A 26036-nucleotide genomic window follows, 5' to 3' on the forward strand; every position below is an offset into this window, starting at 1 on the left:
TATAGTAGGATGCCTCTTATTCAACTGATCAAGAGAGCATCAATCATTTACATTTAGAATACATATAAAATACAAATTCAATTGGAAATACATGTTTTATTCATTATATTATTGTGGTAATTAAACTGAAGAGTTGTCAAAAATCTCACTTTCTATTAGAAATATGAACTGAAATATTTGAAAACCAAACTCTTCTTTGCAAGGTTTTCCAAAAGTCGACTTTTGGATCTGTGTGAGCCAAACATTTATTCTGACATCCTTTACAAGGTTACTGGGTAGAAGCTCCCAAGGCTGCAGTTATCCTGCTGAGAAATGACATAACGGGAAATGTGATGAGAATCTGCTAGGAGTCTTAAACCTCACCACCACCAAATAAGTGGATCAAACGCAAAGCCACCCTCTTATCACCACTTCCCCTGTCTGTTTGGTAGAGTCATGGTATCTGATGAAGCCTTATCGTGGCCATACAGTGCTGGTTCACATGTCATGTTATCACACAGGTCCCTTCCCCAGGGCTCCCACAGGAAGAGCCTGTCCTAGGGCACTACATGCCCAAGTATCTCAACTGCCTGATGGTGAGGAAAAAAAATACAGTGTGGTCAAGAGATTACTGTGAATTTAAAGATGGTCTGCCATTTCTGTGAGGGTCTCATAAGACTCAACACAAGTAAAAGCCAATTTAGAAATGTAGATACTGTGCATTCTTGCAAATCAGCAAAAGTTGTTAAGAAAACTGGTTAATCTGGCCCAGTTACTCTAAATGTACAAGATAACAGAGAGCAGCAGCAGTAGGCTACACCACACTTGATGTCCTATGGTTTTCTTCACAATATTAGCACTTCTGATTGTGTATTTTTTCATCTTGCACAATAAAACATCTACTAGCAGTTTAAGCAATATATTGTAGGCTAAATATTTTAGATTTTGTTCGTAAATCTAGTTTGTAATGTCTCGTTTTAAGGATAAAAGGAGGATGAAGAAAGAACAAAATGTAACAATGGCTCTATACTAGATTGCAGGATATCATTATTTAAAAAATAATATATTGTTTGTTTCAATTGGGTCATTTTTTGCAAGCTTTTTTTATTTTTTTTATTTTGCTAACTGCATATATTTGAAAGTTTAATTACCTGTTGTGCCAAACATTTCACCCTTTTATTTTAACAGCAGGAGGAAGTTAATCACACAAAAATCACTGTCATGTCCCACGCATACTCAAATCCTCCCCCCCCCCCCCCCCCCCCCCCCCCCAAAAAAAAAAAAAAAAAAAATTAAAATTAAAAATGTGTCGGTCTTCATTGTTTGTTTTGGTCGCATTTACATACATTTTCAGTCGTTATTACAAGGAGGAAGTACTGAGTCATAGCCTGGGAGGTGGAGGGGGGACCAGGGACTACTCAGCATGGTGACGCGCAGGGAACCTGCTGCTGTGAATCGGCTCTTTTCCTTCGTTCCGTACGGACTTGTGGCAAAGATATGAATCCCCCCTTACAATTCTTTATTCACTAACTGATCATCTACAGCAGATATGTCCGCTCAAGGACTGTTAAGTAGTGTTTTCTCCTGCTCGCTAAGCCCCAAAACTATTTCCAAGCGGAGACTGAGGCAAACCAGGAGCTTGGACTCGGCGCTGATGCGACATTATGAAGCTGAGGAGGCATCGTATAAGGTGAGTGACCCGACGATTCCAAACAGGGCCACTTATAAATGATTGAAGCTGTTTTCAGACTTGATTGCTTGAAATATCAGACAGCATCCATAAACTCGGTTTTACTTAAGATAACTGTATTTGTCGCGCTGCTTCCTCCAATATGAGATATAAGATCAGATCACTGATTATACTGATGTTGGCGTTAAATTAGTTTTATGATGATTGGATGGAAGTAACATTTTTCTTATTAACTGAGGGGGTCGTAATGGGACTGTAAGTAATTCCATTTGTTTCCTTACTTGACTTCGGGATTAAGCTACAGTTTCCAGTTTTGCCATCGTACACGTGAAGTTCCACTTGCAAGAGTAAAAAGTTAAGATTGAGCTGGACTTGACTACACAGTAACATAATTATTGTATCCAAATCCCGGACGTGGCTGGAATTCCCTCAAGGAAGATGTGGCTATGTTGCTTTGATCTTAATTGAACATTAAATGACTTTTCACTTCCAGTAATATAATTACATTTTCCCAGATGAGAGGGAATTAAAAGGATAGTTTTTACAACTATTGCAACATCACCAAGTCTATGACTAATGGGACAGAAAAATTCCCTAATGTGTGGACCTTTTGTATAGTTGTGTAAGTGTTGCTGTGTCACTAGACACTGAAAATGATTCAACGTGTTTCTTGCTATGAAATGATGTCAGTTGAAACCTTTGCCTGTGCCAACCTGCTGATGTGTGTTTAAAGAGTTGTGTAGTATTTCAGGTTATCATCACTCTCTCCCCTGAAATGTCCTTTAATGTAATTGTACGGTGTCAACCACCACCTGAAAAGGATGTGTTCTTGGATTGTTTTTTCTGTTCTCAAAAAATGTAATGGCAAAGAGCTTGGGCTATTTCAATCTCAACTGATTTGACAGAATACGTAGAAGAGAGATGTTAAAGACATAGCCGATACGTTTCAGCTGACTCTGGGGGTTGAGAATCCCACAATACCCAACAAAATCTTTAAAAACCTTTTTGGATTTCATTTCCACAAATAAAGTTGACCACATATCAAAAACATACAACCTTATCAAAGGCATATTGGACCGTAATCTCACTTTAGTTGACATCTGTCAAGGGTGCAGTATAGAAATCAAAATAAAATGGAAGAGAAGAAATGTATGTAACTTATTCCAAAGAAAATGAAATCAGGCAAACTAAATGGTAAATAATGGGAATAATCAATGATAAAAACTGTGAGGAGGTCAGTGATGATATAATTCAAGCATGTCTAAATTTATTAAAGGGGTGCTTCAGAAGCATAACAGAAAACAGACTCTGCCTTGGTTTAATGACACTTTGGCACTTAATGAAGAAAAGAGATACAGCCCATTAAAATATCTCTGCCTAAAATCAGGGCTGGAAACTGATCATTTTACACATAAAGACCTTAGAAATAAAGTTACAAGGCAGCTTAGAAAGGTCAAAGCTAATTTCTTTCTTCAGATAATTAGACAGGCAAAAGGGAACACAACATTGTTATGGGAGAGCATTGATCAAAAGAGTGTCCCAGAGCGGGCCTACAGATCTTAGGTTAAATGGGATTATAACAAGATGACACTTTAGCTGTTGTAAACAGTCTTAATGGTTATTTATTAACTCTGTTTGAGAACTGGCAATTCTACAGAAAGCTTTCCACAGTTCTAACTAATGCAGCTACTACACAAGGCAAAGCTAAATAGCCTTTCAACATTATCTAATTCAAGAGCAAAAGACACTTTAGGACTTGATACTGTTTTTCTTAAAACAATAAAAAAGGTTGGGTGAAAGCATATTCTCTATAGCAGTCTGAAGACCGCCACTATATCTCCTGTATACAAATCAAGTGACACACAGGAAGTAAGCAACTACAGGCCAGGTAACTAAGTCGATGTACTGCCCACCATTTCAAAAGTTGTTACTGAACAGATCGTAGTTCATCTAAATAAGGAACATCTATTCCATCGCATGCAATTTGGGTTTAGCACAAACCAATTTACTGCACCCGAATGCTGCTACTTCCTTGAAATCATTAAGAGTCGCCTGGGTGAAGGAGGGGTGCTGGATAGCTGTGTTTCTTGACCCGCACAAGGCTTTTGATGCAGTCAGTTACTCAGTACTCCTCTCTAAGTTGTCTAAATTCACACTTTCTGTTAATGAGCTAAATTAGATTCAGTATTACCTACCTGACTGCTCTTATTGCATCCAGATAAAAGATCAAACATCATTTCTAAGAGCCTGCGTTATGTGAGTGCCGTTGTTGTTCAGTGCATACATCAATGATTTTCCATCTGTGTGAGATGATGTGGAGACCCTGATGTATGAAGACGACATGGTCTTCAGGGCACACAGGAAAGACACTAAAGTTGTTGCCAAACTGTCATTAAAAGTGGCAATTACCCATGTCTCTAAATATTGGAAAAACAGTTAATGTTATAAGGTCTGAAAAAGGGAAACTGCTTTTAATGGGTGTGCACTATTATACCTCTGACAATAGTACAAGGTAAACAGTTATGATGAAATGAGTCCTTCAAATTTGTACAATGTGAATCAATGCGTAGTTCTTAGAACAAGATCATTACTCTTCAATGACTGCTAATGAGCTCCAAAACCCAAATTTTCCATAAGTCATAACATGATGTAAAATTTTACTTTTTTCTTTTTTTTGCAAAAAGTAAATAAACTCTTGACTTGGCAACAAATATAATTTGATTGTCTATGTTATATTTCTTTATTAAGTAGAATTGGAGATAAATGTTTTCCCTCACCATGTAAAGCAGCCGTAGCAGTGCAGTAAATGCACAGTTAAAACCATTGGCATGTATGTTATTGAGTAACCTCTATGTAGCAATTAGTCTACGTTAATAATAATAATAATAGTTATTACTTCATATTAGGGCCTATTTCTATCACGTGAAAAAAGACAGCTGTTCATGATGTTTGTCTTCATGAGGAGAAGTCCTCCTATATCATTATGAAGGAAAATAATTAAACACATACTACTTAAAATCCAACAATGTCCATTGGTGTCTCTGCTTTATCTATTTTAACTTTATATTTTTATTTAGAAGTGTCACATGTCTATAATTTTAGACAATCTGTACTGTCATGCTTAACTTGGTCTTCATGGCAACGCTGTTTATTTAATAGAATGGAAACGAATTACTGACATGGCATTATAATAGGCTTGTAACGAATACTAGGTATCTGGTCTCTTTTACAGTCATCAATAAGAACCCAGATCCTGTAGCTTGTAGAAATATAATCACTGTAAATCAGAATGAAACTGATTAATATTGGAGACAACGCTGCGTCAGAGAGGATATTTAATGTGATTAATGACTTTGGGAAGTGCTTGCTTGCTGCCTACAACATTATGCTCAGAGAGCTGTGCTACATCCTCGTTTTTTGTCAAGGGTTGTAGAGTGGGAAAATATTAACCTCACTCCAGACAACAGCCCCCGACATATTGCAGAAATGTGTTCTATTAATCACTAACTATTTTTCCTACTACAAAGACAAGACCTTTTTGGGTATTTGTAGACAGTACAGCTGTATTTTTCAACAAGCCCTCCAAATTTAACGACCAAATACGTCATTTGACCATGGACTCCAGAACAACACGGGTCTTTTCTACTCTGGCGGCCCTATTGCAAGTAATCGGCAAGACAATTTATGTGCTCTCTATAACTGTTACAAATGACTGAAAGATAATGATGTTTTATAATGCAAACTCCACTGTTTGTAAGTTTGGGTTAGTATAGTTTAGTTTTAAACCATCCACCCAACCCAAACTTGTCAATGTATCATAATCATTAGGTCATAATTACTATGGTTGCTAGATGGCATCTGTCACTCAAACGTGACTATAAGTCAATCTTTGGGCGACTAACATTACAATTACAAATACAATTACATTATTGTTCTTGGAAGGACAGTCTCATACTTTTACAGTTTCATATACCACTGAGTCAAAGTCAGCCGGTTGAGTTGAGGTCTAAGTTGGATGACCCTCCTGGAAACTCACATGACCACGCTGTCAGCTTATACTGACAGTAAGTAAGAACCTTACTGTAAACAAACCTCATTCAGTCAGTAATGAAAGTCACATTTTCTGAGTGTGCTAATATCCAACCACTGTATCATTCAGGGACAGTTGTATCTAAGAAACTGTTGCAATAACTTGGTGAAGTCAGGTTGACAGTGTTTGCCCTTTGCACAAAACACTGATGCACCTCCACCCAATAACTAGCTCAACGAGACTCACCTTTTATGAGATATCTTGTAACTCAGGCTGTCCAGACCTCTTGTAAAAATACAAAATAATGTGTTCACTTTCCTGAATACCATCCCGTGTATTTAGTGTGCCAAGAAAGCAATAAATTACACAGGGAAACGTACGTTTAGTGTAGGACATACCAAGCCCTAAGGTGTGCTTATTGCGAGTATATAATCAATGGAAATCATCATTGCAAAGTATATAGTTTGAAGTCCAGCCTATTGTATGCTCTGTTATAGGTTATGTACATGTGTATCTTTTACATTATCACCAAGTTATTTGTTTCATGATTCTTGGCTACAAACAGATCCTTGTACCTTGTTTAAAAACGGCTGTCAGTGTGGTAATTCTGATATATGTTATAAATGACCCTGCATTTTCCATAGATTGAATATCACTGTGCTCTATAAAGGGTATACTCACTCAGGGTCGCAATAGTGAGATGGAAAGCAGAGACATCTGGTTTACATGAAGAAAGCCTCAACTCTTATTCTCTCACAGCAGAGCAGCATGACCTGATCCTTGGCTACAGTCCCTCAGGCACATATTTCTTCCCACAGGAGACTGTCCGTTTGCATGGCATGGGACTTAACCTGCTGGCTTATGAGTGCAGCACCATAGCATCCAGTTTGTGTCTGAGAAAGTGGAACAATACACAGTGAGTTAGATGTAAACATAGCTGTAAAATCATTGTTTCACATAAATTCATTAAAACTTCACCTTCATGTAACCTTTGTATGGTTACATAAGTGACATTATGATCTGCTTAGTGTAAGTTAAAGGGCATTCCCAGTCTTAATAGCTGGAAACCTACACTGACTAACCACCTTTACATCTCTCTGTGGTAATACATTATGACTCTAGTCAGAAAGTGCCATAACATGATGTAAAAATGATTTGAGTTGGGGGTTTTCAAGCTAGTTAACCTGATAGAAAAAAGGCATATGAATAATCTTGGTTTCAGTTATTGTATAGACAGTTGTCATCGATGTATTACACTCAGCAGTGCAATTTACCAGCAAAAAATATCAATATTTTAAGATTTAAGATATAGTCCCAAAATCCAGTGAACACTCTGAATTGTGGGAGATGAAACATCAAGCATTCAAGGTTTTATATGATGATCCCCTGTGTACATCTGTCCAGCGTATTGCAAAACTGTGCATCTCAAGTCTGTACCTCAGATGTACACTTATTTTGAAATGTTTTGTACACCAGTGACTATCATGACTGAAGGCATGACTGCCCAACTGTAAGACAATTACTTTTTAATAAGACTATAGTGGATCATTTTTCTGATCCACATAAGTACCTGGCATTGCAGTCATGTTTTATGTTTATATAAGCTCCTTTTGCATTTAATTTTTGGACTAGCCTCTGGTTACAAAGACCTTGTGAGATATTGGAAAATAGTGTAGTTTAGTATAAAAACCTTTTTCAATATCAAACCTAAAATCTGTCATTTGATGTATTTAAAAAAAAAAAAAAAAAACCCGTTTGAATAGTGTAACTATTAAGTATTGTCTGTGGATCATAATTTTGAAAGGAGTTCATCCTCAGGTAGTGTGTGATTTGGTCATCATTCATTTGATACAATGCACAGTCCTTAAGTGATGTACCTTTGTAAGTCACAATAAATAGTCAGATCAGATACTATGTAAAAATAAAATATATCTTTCTCTTTGGAAGCTTGTAAACTGCAAGAAGTGATAAAGCCTTTAGAGGGAGCCATTCATCATTCTTGCATATTGACATAAGGACCAAATGAGATTCATTAATCACTGAGATTAAGGGTTGCTAGTAGTAGTATGAAAAGACATATGCCCTCCTCTTGTATGAAATAAAAGGATTAAATTGAAAGATTTGTACATTGTACAAAGTTATCCTGTTACCATTGCTGTTATTCATACAAGCGCTGCAGTTTTAACATTGTACATACACAATGTTGCTTCATTATTAGGTTTCATTGTATGTTAAAGCAGCACTTTTGGCCAAACTCTGGCCAAAAACTCTGACAGCGTTTCTATAAGTACTGTATCAGAATCTCTCTGAACCCTTACAGGAAATTGTTTCTTTGTTGATTCTTTGTTTATCCCAAATCCTTAATTTAAAATAGCTTGGGAATGTACAGCCTAATGTCATATGTCAGAAGACTAAGATGCCAGATTCATCCGAATTATAAATATTTGCTATATTACATTTTCATAAATGTCATAGCACACATTGGAATGCCCGATGATTCATTGAGTGTTTTGTTTGAATAATTGGATGATGCAGACAGAGAAACATTTGAGAGTACTGTGCCGTCTGATTGTTGGGATGGAATGTCATTTGCATTCCTCTGAGCTCCATGATGGAGAAATGGCCTGGAGGAGAAACAGCTTGCAGGAAACTAAAAGAAAATGTACTCAATATGTGGATATCGCTTAAGGAAAGTGACTTTGTTAAATGCAATAAAAAGATATTTCAATTATATTTCAGGTTCTTTTCAAACAATTTTAGATTTGGAAAGTAATGCTGCTTTAATTATCAATAATCGGTCAGTTTTTTCTCCTAAATAATTAAGTTGGAATAGTTAGAAAGCATTATTTTATTTATTAGTTCTAATAATAAAAAACTACAAGAAGTACAACACACTAATGTTATTTTTGACAGCAAAAAGAGATGACTAAATGTGATTTCAGTGGGACTTGACTTATTGTGGTTGACAGGTAACTACTATATATATGAAGACCATGTTAATGTATCCATGTGGCATGCCATGTAGAACAAATGGACTGGATTAATCCTTTTCACTGGGAGCAGGGCACGAACCCAGTACAGGGAGACATTTTAACATGCAACAGAAAACACAAACATACCACTCAACATGCTTGGTCCTGGGTAATCATCAGCTCTCTGTGTTTATCTTTAAAACCAACACTGGTATACTGCCATTTGGTTATAGGTGAAATTATATATCATTCAGCCGTTGATAACAGGTATTACTACAGAGCTCTCAAAGTGAATGAGGATTTCCCACTTCAACATTACCCTCAAAATGCTTCATTTCTGTCTGACATGCTACTTCCTGTTTATCATTTATCTGCATAGTATTAACAAAAACCTCATTCCAACACTCCAGGTACTCCAGAGGTGGAAAGTCATCAAGTCTTTACACTCAAGTACTGTACCTTTAAGTACAATTTGAGAGGGAAATATTCTACTTTTTACATGAATGCATTTATGTCATTTGCAGATACAATTTTTTTATTTGCAAAATATTAGGTTTAATATGATGTATATAATAGAATAACGCTCCTAACAACCTAACAACACACATCTATTGTACATCAAGTATAATCGACCTCTTTCACAGCAAACATTTTCAGCTATCATAGCAGGAAAAGCACAGGTGTTACTAATACCATTAACGATGGCTCTATCATATTCAAGTGTTCCAGTAAGCCATGGCGGGGTGACAGTGAGCAGGCATTCACAATACCAGGACCCTCGAACCAAAGCAGCTAAATTGAATTCAGCCATGATTAATTGTGTTATTTACACCTGTGCTTTTCCTACTGTGACAAGTCAAAATCCTATTAGCACTTTTCAGTTTGGGAACCTTGTGTAATACCCTCCATTACCCCTGTCCAATTTCATCCTGAGCAGAACTCTAAATCAACCCAAATCAAGACACCTGTGTGGGTGTGCAGGGCCTATATATATATATATATATATATATATATATATATATATATATATATATATATATATATATATATATATATATATATATATATATATTTTTTTTTTTTTTTTTTTTTTTTAAGTCAAATACTGGATTTATTTAGGCCAACATCAATATTACATTTTTTTTTTAATCTGATAAAGATATCTCAATTTTAAAGAATTACAGAATTGTGACCAAGTTCATTAGAGCAAGATATTTGACCTTTGAAATAAACATTTCTTTGACAGCTCTTTTAAAGTACTTTGTTTTTAAAGTTACTTGCTCTCAATTTGTTCTCACAACTGTCACTAGATACCTAATCAGAGCTATATTAACAAGCTAGTTCACCCAACATTAGAGTAAACAAACAGCATATTTTTTATCACATACCTAGTTGAATCTATGCCAATAAGTCTTGTTTGGAGATGTGTGTGATTTCCACCATAGTTATTTGTGATACTCACAACACTGAAAAGATACTCGCAACTTCCCTTCCACAAATAATGTGCTAACCAACAGGAATTATTTAAGTGCAAAGTAGCTCCAATTTAAATAAGTCTCAGTGTACATTGTACATCAATGTACAGGCCTATGTAGGCTACATAAACTACATTCATTAAAACGTAAAATAACTATTTAAAAAAAACGAAAACTTCAGATCAGATTAGCATTAACTGTCCTGCTCCACAGCTCATGGTGTCATGGCCTGGCTCAAGTGGTCGCAACAAAATACCTACACGACCTGCTTAAGCTTAAACAAGATTGTTTATTTAATTAAATTAGACCAAATCAGGCACGAAATGACCTAAATATTTACAACATATGGCGTGGAAGTGGTGTATGTGATGCATGGATGGTTGAAACTTGCGTGAAGAACTAAATCAACATCACAAGGGGAGAGGCGCAAAACTGCAGCAACGTGGAGGCAAGAGGACAGTGAACTCTGACTCAACCAGGACTTAAATACCCTGGGAACACATCGAGGCCCTTATTCCAGGTTAACTACGACACACCTGCAGAGAGCAGCCAGACAGGTGACTCTCACAGGGTCATCACACGGGTAATGCTATAATGCGCTTCTCCTCATACACCAGTGCGAGACAAAGGAATAACTAAATGACTGAACACTATGTGCTATGTATACCTACTTACAGGTTAATTGCTTCTCTGCTGTCGCAGTTGAAAGCACTGACCCCACCTCCTGCCCCCTCCCCCGATCCATTTATGAGCGGTAACGTTATTCACACAGCGTGATGAAAATCTGTTCCTGAACTCGTTACGAGAGCTGGACTCAGGCTATAGCTGCAAGCATGTGGACTTATTTGTCTTGTTTCACATTCCGTCTGCAGTTAAATGGCTTCGGGTAACTTGGCAATAATACCGCTCTACATGTTTGAGGGGTGACTTTTTTGGCTGCTGCGACTGTTGTAATGTAATGGGTGATCCCCAAATGCAGCGGAGCATCACCTATCATGTGAGTAGCTGCTGCTGCCTTTGGCACTGTATTTGTTGGTTTTCTGAGAGTTTTCCAGCATCCCAAATATTTCACAAAGGAGGAGGAAAAAGTACAAAGACGCTAGCCAGACTTTAAAAAGAGTGTAGGCTATCTATCCTAAAAGGTACGGAAACGTGTAGCCCTGTCAAGTGTCCATATGTCATCACTTTAGTAGCTCAAGGCAATTATTGGTCCTGATGTTTTGTTAATAGTAGATTTTCAAATAAATGTATGAGATTATCTTGAAAGTAAAATAACAGACGTACACCTTTGCAAAAGTTTGCACTGCATTATCTAGAACATACTTATTTATAAGAATAACAGGATGTGAGTCATTGAATGGCTTTTTGTATTGGTAATGAGCTTCTTAGTCAAAGGGCACTTCAGTGTTATTTATTTTGTCTGCAGGATTACACACATACACCTGGGTGTTTAAAAAAAGGTGTGACAAATAATGAACATTTTGCAATCTGCAGAGTTAACTGTATAAAGAAATGTTGACAAAAGTAAAGGACCACTTGTGGAAAGCTCTTTCCAAATGTCCATAATGGCCCATTGAATGGCTTCCTGAGCTCTGGGAAATATTCATCACCTCACTGGATCGAGTTCAAGTGTGGTTGATTAGTGTAATCTCAGTTTTCAATCTTGCTATAGCTTATGAACTACCTTCCTTGTAGGTTTCCTCTCATTGTATTCCAAGGAGCGCTAATAAAAGCTCTGTATTTCAACAAAGGTTTGAATCAAGCTTAGGTAGGTACAGTGCAACTCAAGAGAAATGTACCAGTGAATATTCACTGTAACAGGAGCATGAATCATCAGTTGATGCATCGTGCTTGTACAGTTTAGAAATGAATGGACAGAAATAAATGAACAAGTTGTCCAGAGACTGCTAGGTTTTGTCCTATAAAGTCAGATGGCTCATGATTTTCTGGAGAGGCAGACAAGACGCATCAGGGTTTTTAGTTTTTTTTAATCAATAAACTGGTGCCATCAGTACCCACTCATACGAAATCAGCTTAGTGTTTCTTTCATCCCAAAAGTCATTAAAAGGTGATGTCACAGCCCTGAACAGCTGTTTGGTTGGGACTTCCTTGCATTGTGACAACATTTAGAACAATTATAAAAGGTTGTTAGAAAAAGCCCTCTATTCATCACTTCACAACACAAACACTGTTATACCATTACACTGCAATATTATATATAAGTATTAAGGAATAGAGTTTTTTTACTGTTTCTGCTAGAAAAATAATCTGTGCTTTGTTATGATACATGGTTGAATGTATTAGTCGTGTCAAATAATTATTAATTATGTAATATTTCAATGATCTCTGAAGGGAATTTGTGTTAAGTCAAAAATACTGACAGTGTTGCAAAACCATCATGTCGTGTCATATTTCAGAAAAGTAGTATTGACAAATAGATAACAATCATGCACTCAAATGTCATGCCTGGACATGATACAATTTTGGTAGACGTGATACAATTATTATTATGGTAGAGCTAAAGTGGCATTAACATAATTGTAATTCCATTAAGAACGTAATTAACTTTGTTTTGAGGGCATCACTTTCCTGACGTAGAGAAACTGTGGGAACTCAGCTCACCCTCTCATCAGATAGGGACAAAGTTTCCACTCCCATAGAGTCACACCAGGAATGTCTGAACAAAACGAGTAGATAACAGCAAACACAACTCACTCACTGCATTTGATGCTTTGCCATACAAAGAGCACTTACTGTAGATGTGGTGCTTTCGTAAGCTTTCATGTCCTGATCATCTGTTGCCATGCTTAAATGATGCAACTGAGGCAAAAAATACTCAGAGCTTAGTGCAGCCAACTTCAATCAGTTGATAACTTGGGTTACTCACTAATAACTGGAATACTATCATAAATATGTAGAAAGCATGTAGCAATCTGCCAAAAGCCATAGCATGTTTTTGGCTGGACTGCAACTGCGGGGCCAGCCCTATAAATGCAAGTGTCTGTGACTGAGTGAGTGAGTGACGGAGTGATGAAGTTACACCACCAAAGGCAGCTGAGGATTGGATACAGCCAAGCATCCCAGAATGCATTTCACACCAAATTTTTAACCAGGCTAAAAGTTGGCGTACTTTTCACTGTAGGACTGTTAATATGCCATTTTATTAAGTTTAAATATTTTGTCAGGTGAGAAAGTAAACATTTAGATTCCCAATATGTGGTTAGTTTATCTAAATAACACCTGGTTTGAAGTTTGGTCTAACATTTTTGGAGATGTTTCGGAGACACAGGCCAAGTAAGATGGCTGGTCATCTCAGCTGCTAGCAGTCTAATTGCTGAGATGATTTGTAAATGGTAAATTAGTGCTGGCTCTAATGTCTCTATAGCATTTTGATATATGATATAATTCCTTTTGGAAGATAAACGTTGTTCTCACAGATGAAATCTAACAATTGCAACTGCCATATTAGTTGTCAGCGCTGTCTCCGTGGCTCTATATGCAAGGATAACACTGCATTTCAATCGATATTTGTATTATTCTGTTTTATTTTATTAAGCAACATAACAGTTTAGATTTTTATTTTAACTACATTACATACTGATCAACATAATTTATTACATCTCTGTCAATGAGGTTATTTTTTTGTGAGAGGAAAAAAAGTGTTAGTGGAGCTATGAGTTGATATTGTTTTGTCACAGTACTTATGTAATTGTAATTTTAATCGTAATTGTGTGTAAAGCTGAGCTGCTGTTGTCAGCAAGTACACTGCTGTTCCAATTGCAGAATGATCGTAGTGTGTCCTCCCTTCCTTGGAAGTTTGTACTGAGTCAAACTTGCCAAGGCTGAGCTTGGTGTATTTGTAGCACAAAAAGCCAAAGTCAAATTGGCTTCAGTCAAAGCCCAACGCACTTCTTCCAAAGTTTAATACACAGTCCAGCCATATACTAGGTTTTCACCTAGTCTTGTTTGAGGTGGTGAAAGAACACTGAAAAAACAGGTTTTCAGCTAGTTATTTGCATTTATAGAGTATACGTGGTTATTAGTAGTCAATCATACAGAATATTTTCTGTATTATAAGAATCTGTTGGTGAACTACATTATACTAGCTATGTAATGATTGCTTTTGCCGCCTGTTTTCTACCAACAAATAATCATTTACTCATTATCTTGCTCATTCTTTATGCCTGCCTCTGATTACATTTTCTTTTGCTACACTGATACAGTAAACATATGGGCAATAGAAACTCATTTGTCACATCATGTTTCATGCTGTACTTTGCCATATTCTATGTGTACTACAAAAACATTTCCTACTGTAGCACACTCCTAATTCTCATTTAATGGGAGTGAGCCACTTTAGTGTAAGCTTTATCCTGATAATGAGTCACTAAGCCTCTTTGGAACATGGCTCATATGATTGGCTTGACTGTACTGAATCAAAGCACTGTAATCTCAAGCATGGAGATGGAGGATTTAAAATCAGATTATTTGACCTTTCATTAGAGCTAAACTACCAGAACCTGTTGTCTGTGGCAATGTTTACAAGTGAAGTATATATAAATAAATATATGTATTGTTGATGGATTATTACCAATCAGAGGAGTATGCACTCAAATTGTATGCAATATCATGTTTCTTACTGAGTGGAGCAAGGATAGAATTAAGATGAGGTCTTTAAGAGGTTATGGTAAAGTGTGTCATTATTTATAGGCATTTTCTTTGCTACTTGTCAAATAGGATAATCTACACTATCAGTTTTTTTGCTGCTTCCTCTGGTAAAACAAATTGAAAAACAATTGTTTCAATTTGGTTTTGCTAATTACTTTAAATATCTCTCACTGAAGAACAGGAGCTGCCACAGAGTATTAATCATATCAACAACTCGTGGTTCTTGCTTCTACAAACTAGAAAAATAAATGTTAAACGAAATAAATAAATCTTAATTAAGTCTTAAACCACATACATTCCAACACACTCGCATCAAGAGGTTACCTTTTAGATTTCTCCTTCGATAAGCATACCAACAACTGAAAACAGTCTCTGTAATGTAGCTGTCAGCTTTTGTCATGGGAAACATAGTATGATTAATGTTGCCATCATTTTCAGCTGGCAAGAGAAGCAAAGTTATCTGTCAGTGCGTGCCCATTGATGGTCTATTCAAGAGTGTGACTGGTCATGAACTTAGAAAGTGACAGCAGTGATAGATGTATCTAATGTGTTGTGTGAATACCCGTGTGTGTGTGTGTGTCCTCAGGGTGACTTTACCTGGAATGGTGTGTCAGGATGTCGTGTTGGCCTGAAGCCCGTCCCACTGCAAAGCCTCTCAGAGTTGGAGAGGGTTCGTCTCCAGGACGTGGCCTTTAGGCGTCTGCTTCGGGATCGTGACCTGGGCTGCCACATCACCATTCCTAAATGTATTAAAACACACATACGCACACACTCTAACTCTCTCACACACATAAACACTTAGAGTCTCCTTATCCCAGACAAGAACGTACCACAGCACTGTAGTTCTCTTAAAATATTGCTGCATGATTGATTTCATGGCGCAGGATTGTCTACTTTTACGGCAACATGCTTCATCTCCCCATTTATGAAGTTTATGTCCTGCTGTTTACACTCATGCTTATCTTTAAGAATGTCATTTATGGGGGATATGACCAAGGGAAAAAATGTTTGAAACTTGTTTTCACTATCTTATGAAAGATTCATTTGTATAGAGGTTGTGAATTGAGATTCACACTGCACATCTTTGTTTTGACACTTCATGCAGTTTGCATGCATTTGTTAGCTCTTTGAAATTGTGTACTTGTTTAGGAAACAAGACCTAGAATATCAAGTGGATCAAGCAAGAACAAGAGCATACTAACTAGGATTTTGTATTTAATTATGACTGCTCTTTCTTTTTTTCAGATGGCCACAAGCATAGGAAGTCACTCATGCGGAAGTTGGATGCTTTATCCAAAGAAAAGAGTAAAGACAAAGGTAATGTGGGTTTGGATACACTGCAGCCACATATACAGTGTATTGAGTCACATGTCAGTGTTATCCCAATGTTTCTTTATTAACAAGCTTTCATTGCTATTGTGTAGCATGATGTACTAGCAGTATAGTGGGAATTATAGTGCCCTTAATGAAAAAAAAATGCGTTCAGATAAGACTTTCTAACACAGACTCTGTCTTTGCAATCCAGTGAGGATAAACGCAGTTCTCTTTTAGGTTTGTGGGGTCCTGTCAGGTTTGTATCCCCCCTCAGTTTCTAGCCTTGTCAGCCTCTGACACTTGAAAAGATACTCTGTGATCCTTTTGGATGAATCTTTATAGATTCACTGAAGCAGACATTCTCAGCTGTGCATACCCACAGAGCACTGAGTGATCAGAATCTTTACAGTGCGGTAAAGAAGTCTCAGAGGGAGCTGAGAACTTCAACCACTGCGCTGCCCCGCCCATTGCAACAATTTGGCAGGAAAGTGATGTTCTCTGTTAGACAGGCAGTCAAGGGAAATAACAAAAACAATCTTAAATGGTGGCTCATTCATTACAGCCTATCCTGCGGCATGGCCAGCCCCCTCTTTCCTCTCTTCCCCTTTTGTTTACAAAGGCACTTCAGAAAGTATGCTCCTTGACTCTAAATATTGAGTGTGCACTGAAAAGCACTGTTTGTGGGGTCTCTCTTGTCATATTTATTCTCAGCAGTATTTATTAAAAAATTAAAGAAAAGGATAACATATATATATGCTGGTATGACTGACACATCTAAAGGGTAATTCAACATCACACAGTTGACTTGTAGGCAAGGATAAGAACTATAAATCTCCCTGTGTTGTCCTCCCCCCACACACAGAGACTACGCCCCAGGCGTTTGGCATACCACTGTCACAGGTCATATCCAACGACCACACACACAAGCAGCGGCACGATATCCCGCGGGAGGAGCACAGTGACCCCACTGAATTGATGCTATCCTTCCTCCACCTCACCTCCAACTCCAAGAGGGCCAACAAAGAGCAGCTGTCCAGCAGCAACTCGTCCCTGAGCTCCACTTCTGAGACCCCTAATGAAACACCTCTGTTCACTACACCAATCACAGCCCCACGGACACGCAGGAGGGTAAGCCTTTCTGTCAATAATCCAAGGAAGCTGTCTGATTACACATGCACACTAGATTTCTGTGGGAGTGTGTGGATTTTCACTTGATGGGTGAATGGTGCAACCAGTAAAATACTGCAGCACATTTTATCAAAACAAAATGATCAGTAGCGTATCCATTCAATGTGGTTGTCACCCTTCTGCTTTAAAGGGTGGAGTGTCTGTGGATTGCATCACTGACCTTGATGAAAACCAGTCTTGGCTCTTGGAGGCCCTCCAGCTGTCTCTGCCAGCAGAGGCAGCTGGCAATAGGAAGAAGCACCACGACAAAAAGCTGAGCCTTAACCCTATTTACAGACAGGTGCCCAGGGTTGTGGATCTCTGCTGCCAGTACCTGGAAAAATATGGTATTTAAGAAGTAGAACATAATGGATTACATTAGCAATATACAGTATATCTCTGGAAACTTTAATGACTTTGACTCTAGTTATTAATCATTGCTCTGTTGGCACTAAGAAAATACATCTTCATCTTTGCTCAGGCCTCCGGACAGTTGGAATTTTCCGCGTTGGTAGTTCAAAGAAGAGAGTACGACAGGTAATATTGCAGCTTGCTAGCTTTATAGCTTTGAAATGCATATTTTTACCTCTGCACTTAAATGAATTGTACCAACTATAAAGCAAAAATGTCTGTATTAGTTACTATATTAATATTTCATCCAGCTGCGTGAGGAGTTTGATCAAGGATGGGAGGTACATTTGGACGAGGAGCACAGTGTCCACGATGTAGCTGCTTTGCTAAAAGAATTCCTCAGAGACATGCCGGACCCACTGCTGACAAGAGAACTATACACAGCCTTCATCAACACAATGTGTAAGGGGCACGCGCACAAACAAAACCCACAAAGCCACCCTGCTTGTGGTTGTCTTGTAATTGGTGAGCTTCCTATTTCTGCAGTGCTGGATCATTCAGAACAAGAGCGGGCCATCCAGCTCCTGATGTTTTTGCTTCCTCCCTGTAACTGCGACACGCTGCAGCGCCTCCTCTGCTTGTTGTCCACTGTGGCTGCACATTCTGAGGACATCCTGGACAAGGAGGGGCATGAGGTGAGGACACTTTAAAAGAGTGCAGGCCCTATTTTCATAGCAGTGCAAAGATGGGTTTGAGTAGCATTTGTTATATGCACATGAAGTGGTCCAATACAAGGCAAAATTGGGTCTGTCACCATGCATTATGAATAAATGCAATGTCCAAAAAGGACATGAGCAGCTATAGCAAGAAAATGCTGACTAACAAGAGTAAACCCTTTTACAAGTTTAATTTGATTATGATAAATCCTTGAGCCGATTGGGGGGCAGCTGGACAGATAAGTGTTATATCTGCAGCCTCTAATTTGAAGAAAATGGTATGCCAACGAGCAGCACTGTTATGCATGATGATCCATTATGGGTATCTTGATTAAATGATGTACAACCAACATCACCCTGCGGCACAATAGCTATAAAAACATTGTGGTTCTGCATACATCGTATTGTTTGTCATAATATTATCATATATATTGTCATAATTTGTTATTGTTTTTTAAACAACTGGAAGTGTAGGGAAATGGTTCATGTCAACATCTGCATTTTGCATCTTTTTACACCATAAAGCCAGTCTGGGCTCTCTTCTCCTTTTGGTGAATCACTTATGTCATGCACCACTATGATTAGAACAGCTGATTTACTGTAAGGTATGAGATGAGTAATACAATTGACTGACAAGATAATTATTTATCATCCCACTCTCCTTTTTTAAAAACCTGTTTTATCCATTTTTTTATGCATAGCACAGCATATAACAGTGTTATACATGAACTCATTGTGATTGTGCACATGCTATAGTGCTATGTATTAGTCATCCTGATTCAGCTCTTAAACCGGGGCCCAAAGCTTTGCCTTTGTGTTGTAATCTTTTTTCATGTTTTCTCTACTATTCATCATAATGGAGATGAATGGTTTGGCATGCACCAGTTTAGTTTTGGTCTCTGTGATAGATGATATACATGCTAACAGTGAACAGGAGTTCTGCTGGTTTTCTTAGAACAAAAGAAGGCAGAGCCAGCCTTATTAATGATGGCAAGGTTGTGTTAGGTCCACATTCCCAACATTTCCTGCATGCCAAAGAGGGTTTGTCTACAGCAAAGGTCTCACATTCTAAATACAATAATTACTCTATGCATGAGTTTTCAGTCCTTTGTTTAAGCAATCATATGGTTAAATTCATAGAAAGAAAAAAATCTAGAAAATAGGGGTTAAATAATAAGGGTAATCCTAGATAATAATGTGGCTGTGATCTGAGAGCTTTCATAGCAAAGCTGCTAATTTTGATTTAACCTGATGATTATCAGTTAGAAACTGAATAAGTGAGTAGAAGTAACATGTAGAAGGCTTGCTTGGATGCTTACAATATTGTAGCTGCAAAACTGTATCCACCATGTGACTGTCCCCAGTAAAAATGTCAGACTGTCCAGCCATGTTGTATAAATTCTATCTTGCTTTGTTTAGATGACAGGAAACAAGATGACATCACTAAATTTAGCCACCATCTTTGGACCCAACCTCTTACACAAGCAAAAAAACTCTGACAAAGAGTTTGCCGTCCAGAGTTTTGCCCGTGCAGAGGAGAGCACAGCCATCATCAGTGTGGTCCAAAGGATGATCAATACATATGATACACTGTTTATGGTAAGACATATATTGCAAACCAGATGCCAGTAAAAGACAGACGTATCTATCAATCTCCAGGTCTAAGTCAAATGTGTTTTTGTCAAATTCCTAAGCTTTATAGAGTGGAGCCACTTAATGTAATGTAAACACTAGCTTTATAGGTTTTCAGAGGGAATAGGCTTTTAAAGTCACTTATAAAACAAAGTAGAATCATAGACTCAGAAATCCATGCAATACTTTTTTCACTCCTGAACCTTGTGAAGTTGAGCTCAGCAAATGCGTCATTCAGTACATGGCAAATGAGAAGCTTCGCTAGAGAGGTTAATAAGTGTCATTCCAGCCTCTATTTTTTTAAATAGATAATGACTGGGAGCTAGGGCAAGATCCCCATCTACATTATTTTTTCTGCTGTTCCCTAGAAAATTGAGTGGCAATGCACTTAATTGGAATTTCTGAAAATGATCTGTTAAGGAAGCGAAGAGGCAAAAAAGCTCATCAGACATTTGCTTTGCATCATTAGTATTGCTTTTCTAAACTGCTGGTAATTTCTTTCTGTGTATATCATATAGTGCAAACAACATGCTCTCTTAGTTGCATATTCCATCACAGATACTGTGTAGCCACTGGAAATCTACTAATTATCTGTGTAAATGAGTAATTCACTAAATGTGGCAAACTTGTTTAACAAAGATGCTGATCAAGTGGTAATGCTATTTTTGTGTGCAACACAGAGACACCAACTAACAGGAACAAGTGTTTATTTTATGTCTTTGTTCAGTATTTTTGGTGAGTGTGATTCATCTTCACTGTCATCCCTTAAGATGGGCCTCAATGAAACTAAGTTCATGTTTTCCCAGGTTCCCGCTGACCTGCAGAATGAGGTGCTGATGAGTTTGGTAGAAACTGATCCTGATGTTGTGGATTACTTACTGCGGAGGAGGGCCTCTAGGTGCTTGTGAGTTTCTAACTTTTGTCTCACTGAGTTTTTGCTGTTAAAACGTCAGAATGATCAAAATGCGGCATATGTTATGTCTCATGATTACCCCCTGGTGAGATGTTTTGCCATTTCTATTTTCCATTTTTTATCTTTTTTGTTTCTGCAGAGATTCAGGCCTTCGCAGACCAGAAAAGTTCTCTCCGACTGAAAGGTGTTTATCCAATGACTCCATCAAAGCATCCAGTGGAGAGCTGTCTCCCTATGACAACAACTCCCCTGTTCTGTCAGATCGACAGCTGTCAACTGCTGACAGTAGTCCTCTCTCAGACGGGATCACTAGACTTTCGGGGAAATTCAGATTCAGTGGCCACTCAAAAGAAGGATCTGGAAACACCTCTCCCATACTTCCCACATATAAAGGTAAACTAGTATTGTTTCAACATATAGTAGTTTAATGTATACTGTAATTTAATCTTGATCAGTAGTTTTCTTAAAGACACAAGTACATTCGAAAGTACAGCACCTTTAATGCTTGGTGCACTGGCATTAAAAAAGATTTTTTAAAAAGACCAATGATTTTTTAAGATTTAAGCTTATTTAAGCCTGTTGCTGTCGAATACTAACAATAATAATGCTAACATTTATTCTGAATAATTTACTCCTTGAAATGCTGCTAAATAAACAATCATATTTATATCCTTGTGTTAAAATTACACGTGGCGTCAGTACAGACAAAAAAGCTTGAGTAACATGGAAGCTAGCTTTCTAATGGAGCTTGACTTTGGTTTTATTATATTTTTCATTGATATATTTATCTATTAAACTATTAAAAATTATGTCATCCTCTTGATTATTTTGTTTCTGTTAGAGGGCTCAACTGATAATTTGTGGGACACCTGGAATGAACTGTTCAGCAAGGATTTTACAGGCCATCGCATCACTGGTAATAACATCCTCTTTGCATGCTGCTGCAGATGGTATTGAGATATGTTTATTGATTATTTACAGGAGATAATGCACATTAATCAACACTGACATTTTAACATCAGTGAAAACTTTCTACGTTAGCTCAAAAGTTAATTTGCAGCTGTGGTCTGACACAGATGAAAAATTGACAAACAAATACAAACGTAATATATGGGGAGAGAAAAAACTGGAACAAATGCATCACAAGTCTTTGTCGTAACAAATGTAATAAATGTTAATGAATGGTCTCTTTCTCAGGCTCCCTGGGAGACATGTCAGATTGTGAGTCGTATGGATCATCAGATGGGCTGACCAGTCACCAGGGCAACAACAAGGTGCCTGTCAGACCAACACAAACCTCATTGGGTGTTTTGGAATGCAGGCCACACCTCCCGGTGACTCGCAGCAGCAGTGGCCCTCATGACCACAGAGGACAGACACAACCAGAATCATCATTACATCAAGGACTGAGCAGCCAATCAGCAGCCCTCAGCTCAGACAACTTAGCACAAAGGACAGGACCACCAGATAGTCAATTCCTTAAGGTCAAAAGAGATAGTTTGTCCTCACTTCACTACTCCAGACCTCTAAGGGAGACTCATATTTCTCATTCTACACCCTCCATCTTCACGTATCAGCACGTCCCCAAAACCCCACAACAGTCCCAGCAGAGGAACACCCACAAAACTAAAGATACTGCAGATGCCTCTGGAAAAGAAAAGGACTCCAGTAAACCAAACTGGCAGACAGAGAGATGGCATATATGGCATATTCTGTCGAAAGACAAAACAGATGCCTTGCCAGAAACCTTGGTGTGATGCACCCTTGGCTCTGTGAGCTACAATGAAGATAACATTCATGAAAAAAGTATTTTTCTTGTCATGCAGTGTCATAAGTCGCTGAGATGCTAACTGTCTGTATTTTCAGTATGTATCTAACTGAAAAACTTTGTTCTGCTGATGGAACTTTACACCGACTGTTTTGCAGATGCGTTGTTATTGTTATTTGGCTATGTCATATAGTATATAGATATATACATGTTATGTTTGTAAATATTATAAAAATAATTATTATTATTGAGAATTATTACAATTTATACAATTCTTGTAAAAAGTAATTTTTTTACATCATTCCTGTCGATTATTTGAGTGTTTTAGAGTTATTAAGACTCTTTACAACTAAACCTTAAAAAAACTTGTATTTACACTTGAATATCAGAATTAGACTTGAACGTTATTAATGCTTAATTTGAAGCCATGAATGTTTTTTAATGCTGAATGTAAAGTATAAATCTTGTTTACGTTGATTTATTGCTTTTACTTTGTTGTACAATGCTATGTAGTCTTGTGTAGAGTTTTGTTACATGCTCTGAATGTAATCCACCTGCACTCTGTGTCTGTTACCACCCTCAGCTTGCGTTATTACATTACTGTATATTATGTAAAATATAGAAGATAGATTTAATGATTGTTTAAAAATGACAAGTCTGTAACATTTCTGCACTTGTTTCCAGCTTGTAAACACCTCTTGTTGGATATTGACTTATTATTACACAACATTTCAAAGAATTTTTTTTGTAAATGTACCATATTTTTATTTAACCAGAAACAATTATACATGTTCTTCTAGTTTCCATTAAATAAAATAACGGTTTATTTCAATCAAGATGTCAACAAGTTGTTTGGTTTTCATTTTTATCCATAACATTAATTTCAGCCTATCCAGTCTGTTACATTTAAATGAACTGAAAACCAAATAGCACTCACAATATTGTTTTTTTTCATCACTGGCATGAGTCTCTCATCAGTCTTTTGGACATAGCTGTAAACATGAGACTGTGAGATTTTGTATTTTCTTAAACACTGTAGACACACATTGAGTATAATGTACTACATAGACAATGGTAGTATTGGATCAGTTCTATGGTGCGTCATGAGACACTTACTATCTAGAAAGCAAAACTGAATCTAAGCTGAAACAAAAAGTTAGTTGAGCTGTAAAGTTGTACTTACATGCATAGTGGTATAAGCCATGCAGTTATTTGTATCTTTAGTTCAAATAAAATTCAATATCTATCTGAAATTCAGTACCTTGAGTTTAAAACAGGAGACTGTAGATAAAATGTTATAACATCACATAAAAATACTGTATGTGTGCTACATTACATCAAAGGAAGCTTAAGTATAAGTTAATTGTAGTTGTATAAGCATAAGTCACTTATATAGAATCAAGAGTTATTAGGGTCTCTGTGTGTTTCTGTTGTATCCTACTGGGTGGTTGAGTTTGCTAGGCCCTGTCTATGCTTTTATTTCCTTTATATACATTTACCATTGCATTAATTACTGCTAAGTACATCAACACTGATTTTTACAAGGTTTTCTGTTGCTATTACATGTGATTCTGATAATAATAGAAATTAAGTTTATTACCAGCAAATTAAGAAAGAATTTAGGATGAATGGAAAAGCCAGCAGTGTGCATATTAAATTCCTATGAGTGTGTTCTGATGCAATATACTAATAGAACCAGACCCTTTCACTTAAGAATTCATACATTAATCAGCATGAAGTGAAAATCAGATGGTTGCCTAATTGTAGTTGGGCAGTACAGATTATGCTGCCTAGTGCATGTTAATTTCTCATCTGTAGTTCAGAAAACAATGAAACAGTTACCTGGTTTGGCCACAAGAGGGAAGCATAAGATAAGGAAATGGTTGGACATGTTCTTGTTTCCTCAAACTGTAAACCTTGAACATTGAATAGCTGGTAGAAGTTCCATTTTCATTTTGTGAATTGTATGGTGGCTAATATTTTTTTAAAGATGTATTCTTAAAGTTCATTGCTACTGTTACCCTGCTTTACCAACATTAATCTTGCTTTATGTGAACAAAAACAAGAGTTCTGAGTTGAGCTGAGATACTACTGAGATACAGTAGGGTCACATTTAACAACAACTAAACTTTTAAAGTACTGCAATTGTAGTATTCACCAAAAGTATGCAATGATGCAGAAAGTAGCTGCCATTGAAATCTGGTATTGATTATAGAAAGTTTATAAGAATGTGGGAATGTTTATTTGATGATAGTACAGTATGAAAGTGATGGAATTGATTCAGATGACTGAAATTGCACAATTTAATAAACTGGATTATAAAATTGATTGATTGATTGATTGATTAAAGTTTGACAGTAAAATTCCTCGCCTTGAAACTGAACTCTTTCCTTGTTATGCAAAGCTATTGGGGATTTCCTCAACACTGAGACTGGTTGTTAAGCTTTCTAAGCCAAATCTGACTCCACCTCTGTTTGAGCCAACTGACTAAGACCAAAGAGACAGAACAGGATGTCTGGATGTGTTTTATAGAGACTCCACAGTCATTTGCCTTTTGTTTCTTCACTCCAAAACAGAGCAGTCTGCCATCACACTATCCCATTCAGTGTTCTGACCACTAACAGGCTGGCTGTGCCTTTATTCCTTCATTTGAGACCTGCCTCCTTTAAGCAAATGTTCAACATCAAGTATTTAGTTTCACATCTTATCTTCACAGCACTGATGGATGTGCGTTGATCCTTTGGCAGAGAGCTGCAACTGTTCCCAACAGGGGGTCCATCCTGTCTGGGTCCGCTTACTGGCATCAGGAGCAGCTGCAGGGAGGATAGAGGAAGGTCACAACCAAAATGAGACTGAATGTCCAGTAACAAGAGAGTCCTGGCCATGTTGTTTCAAGGTTAAGACTGATACACACATCTCTGCACAGCCAAAAGGCAGCGCAGCGGAGCTCATTAAGGTGTTGGTTATGGTACATAGCACTTTGAACCGAATGCTTCTCAGCCTCAGTCCATTCAGTAGTTTCAGATAGCAACGTGACTACTTAACATGCTGCTGCATACTGAAGTGCTCTTCACACATCTTAAGTGCAGATTTACTCCCTGATTTTATTACAGCACCCAAGACTGAGCCTAAATCAGACATTTATCTTCTGAGCTTACTGTTGATGTTTTGAAATGTAACTTTAAAATAAAAAATCGGTGATTGTGAAGTTAAATAAGTCTTGCCATCAATCACTCTGGCATCAATATTAAGTTAATGTGCTGAATTAATTTTCAGCTTCAAAAGTTGAGACAAGTAGCTGTTTTGTGCTGATTTATTATTCCACTGTGTCTGAACATTTATTTCAGAAGCCTTTGGTATA

At 37.4% G+C, this 26036-nt stretch overlaps 1 protein-coding gene across 1 annotated transcript; it reads left to right on the forward strand.

Annotated features, from left to right (window-relative positions):
* The first annotated feature begins 1528 nt into the window (after positions 1-1528).
* Positions 1529-22664, forward strand: LOC133992979 (rho GTPase-activating protein 6-like). Its single transcript, XM_062431787.1, has 13 exons — positions 1529-1657; positions 15401-15560; positions 16060-16131; positions 16991-17256; positions 17447-17642; positions 17777-17832; positions 17958-18108; positions 18193-18341; positions 19782-19961; positions 20801-20892; positions 21047-21300; positions 21749-21823; positions 22105-22664. Exons 1-13 carry the CDS (start codon positions 1529-1531, stop codon positions 22662-22664), a joined length of 2340 nt encoding a protein of 779 aa, XP_062287771.1.
* Positions 22665-26036: the final 3372 nt, after the last annotated feature.

Source organism: Scomber scombrus, chromosome 13 (genome assembly GCF_963691925.1).
Source record: "Scomber scombrus chromosome 13, fScoSco1.1, whole genome shotgun sequence".
NCBI lineage: Eukaryota > Metazoa > Chordata > Actinopteri > Scombriformes > Scombridae > Scomber > Scomber scombrus.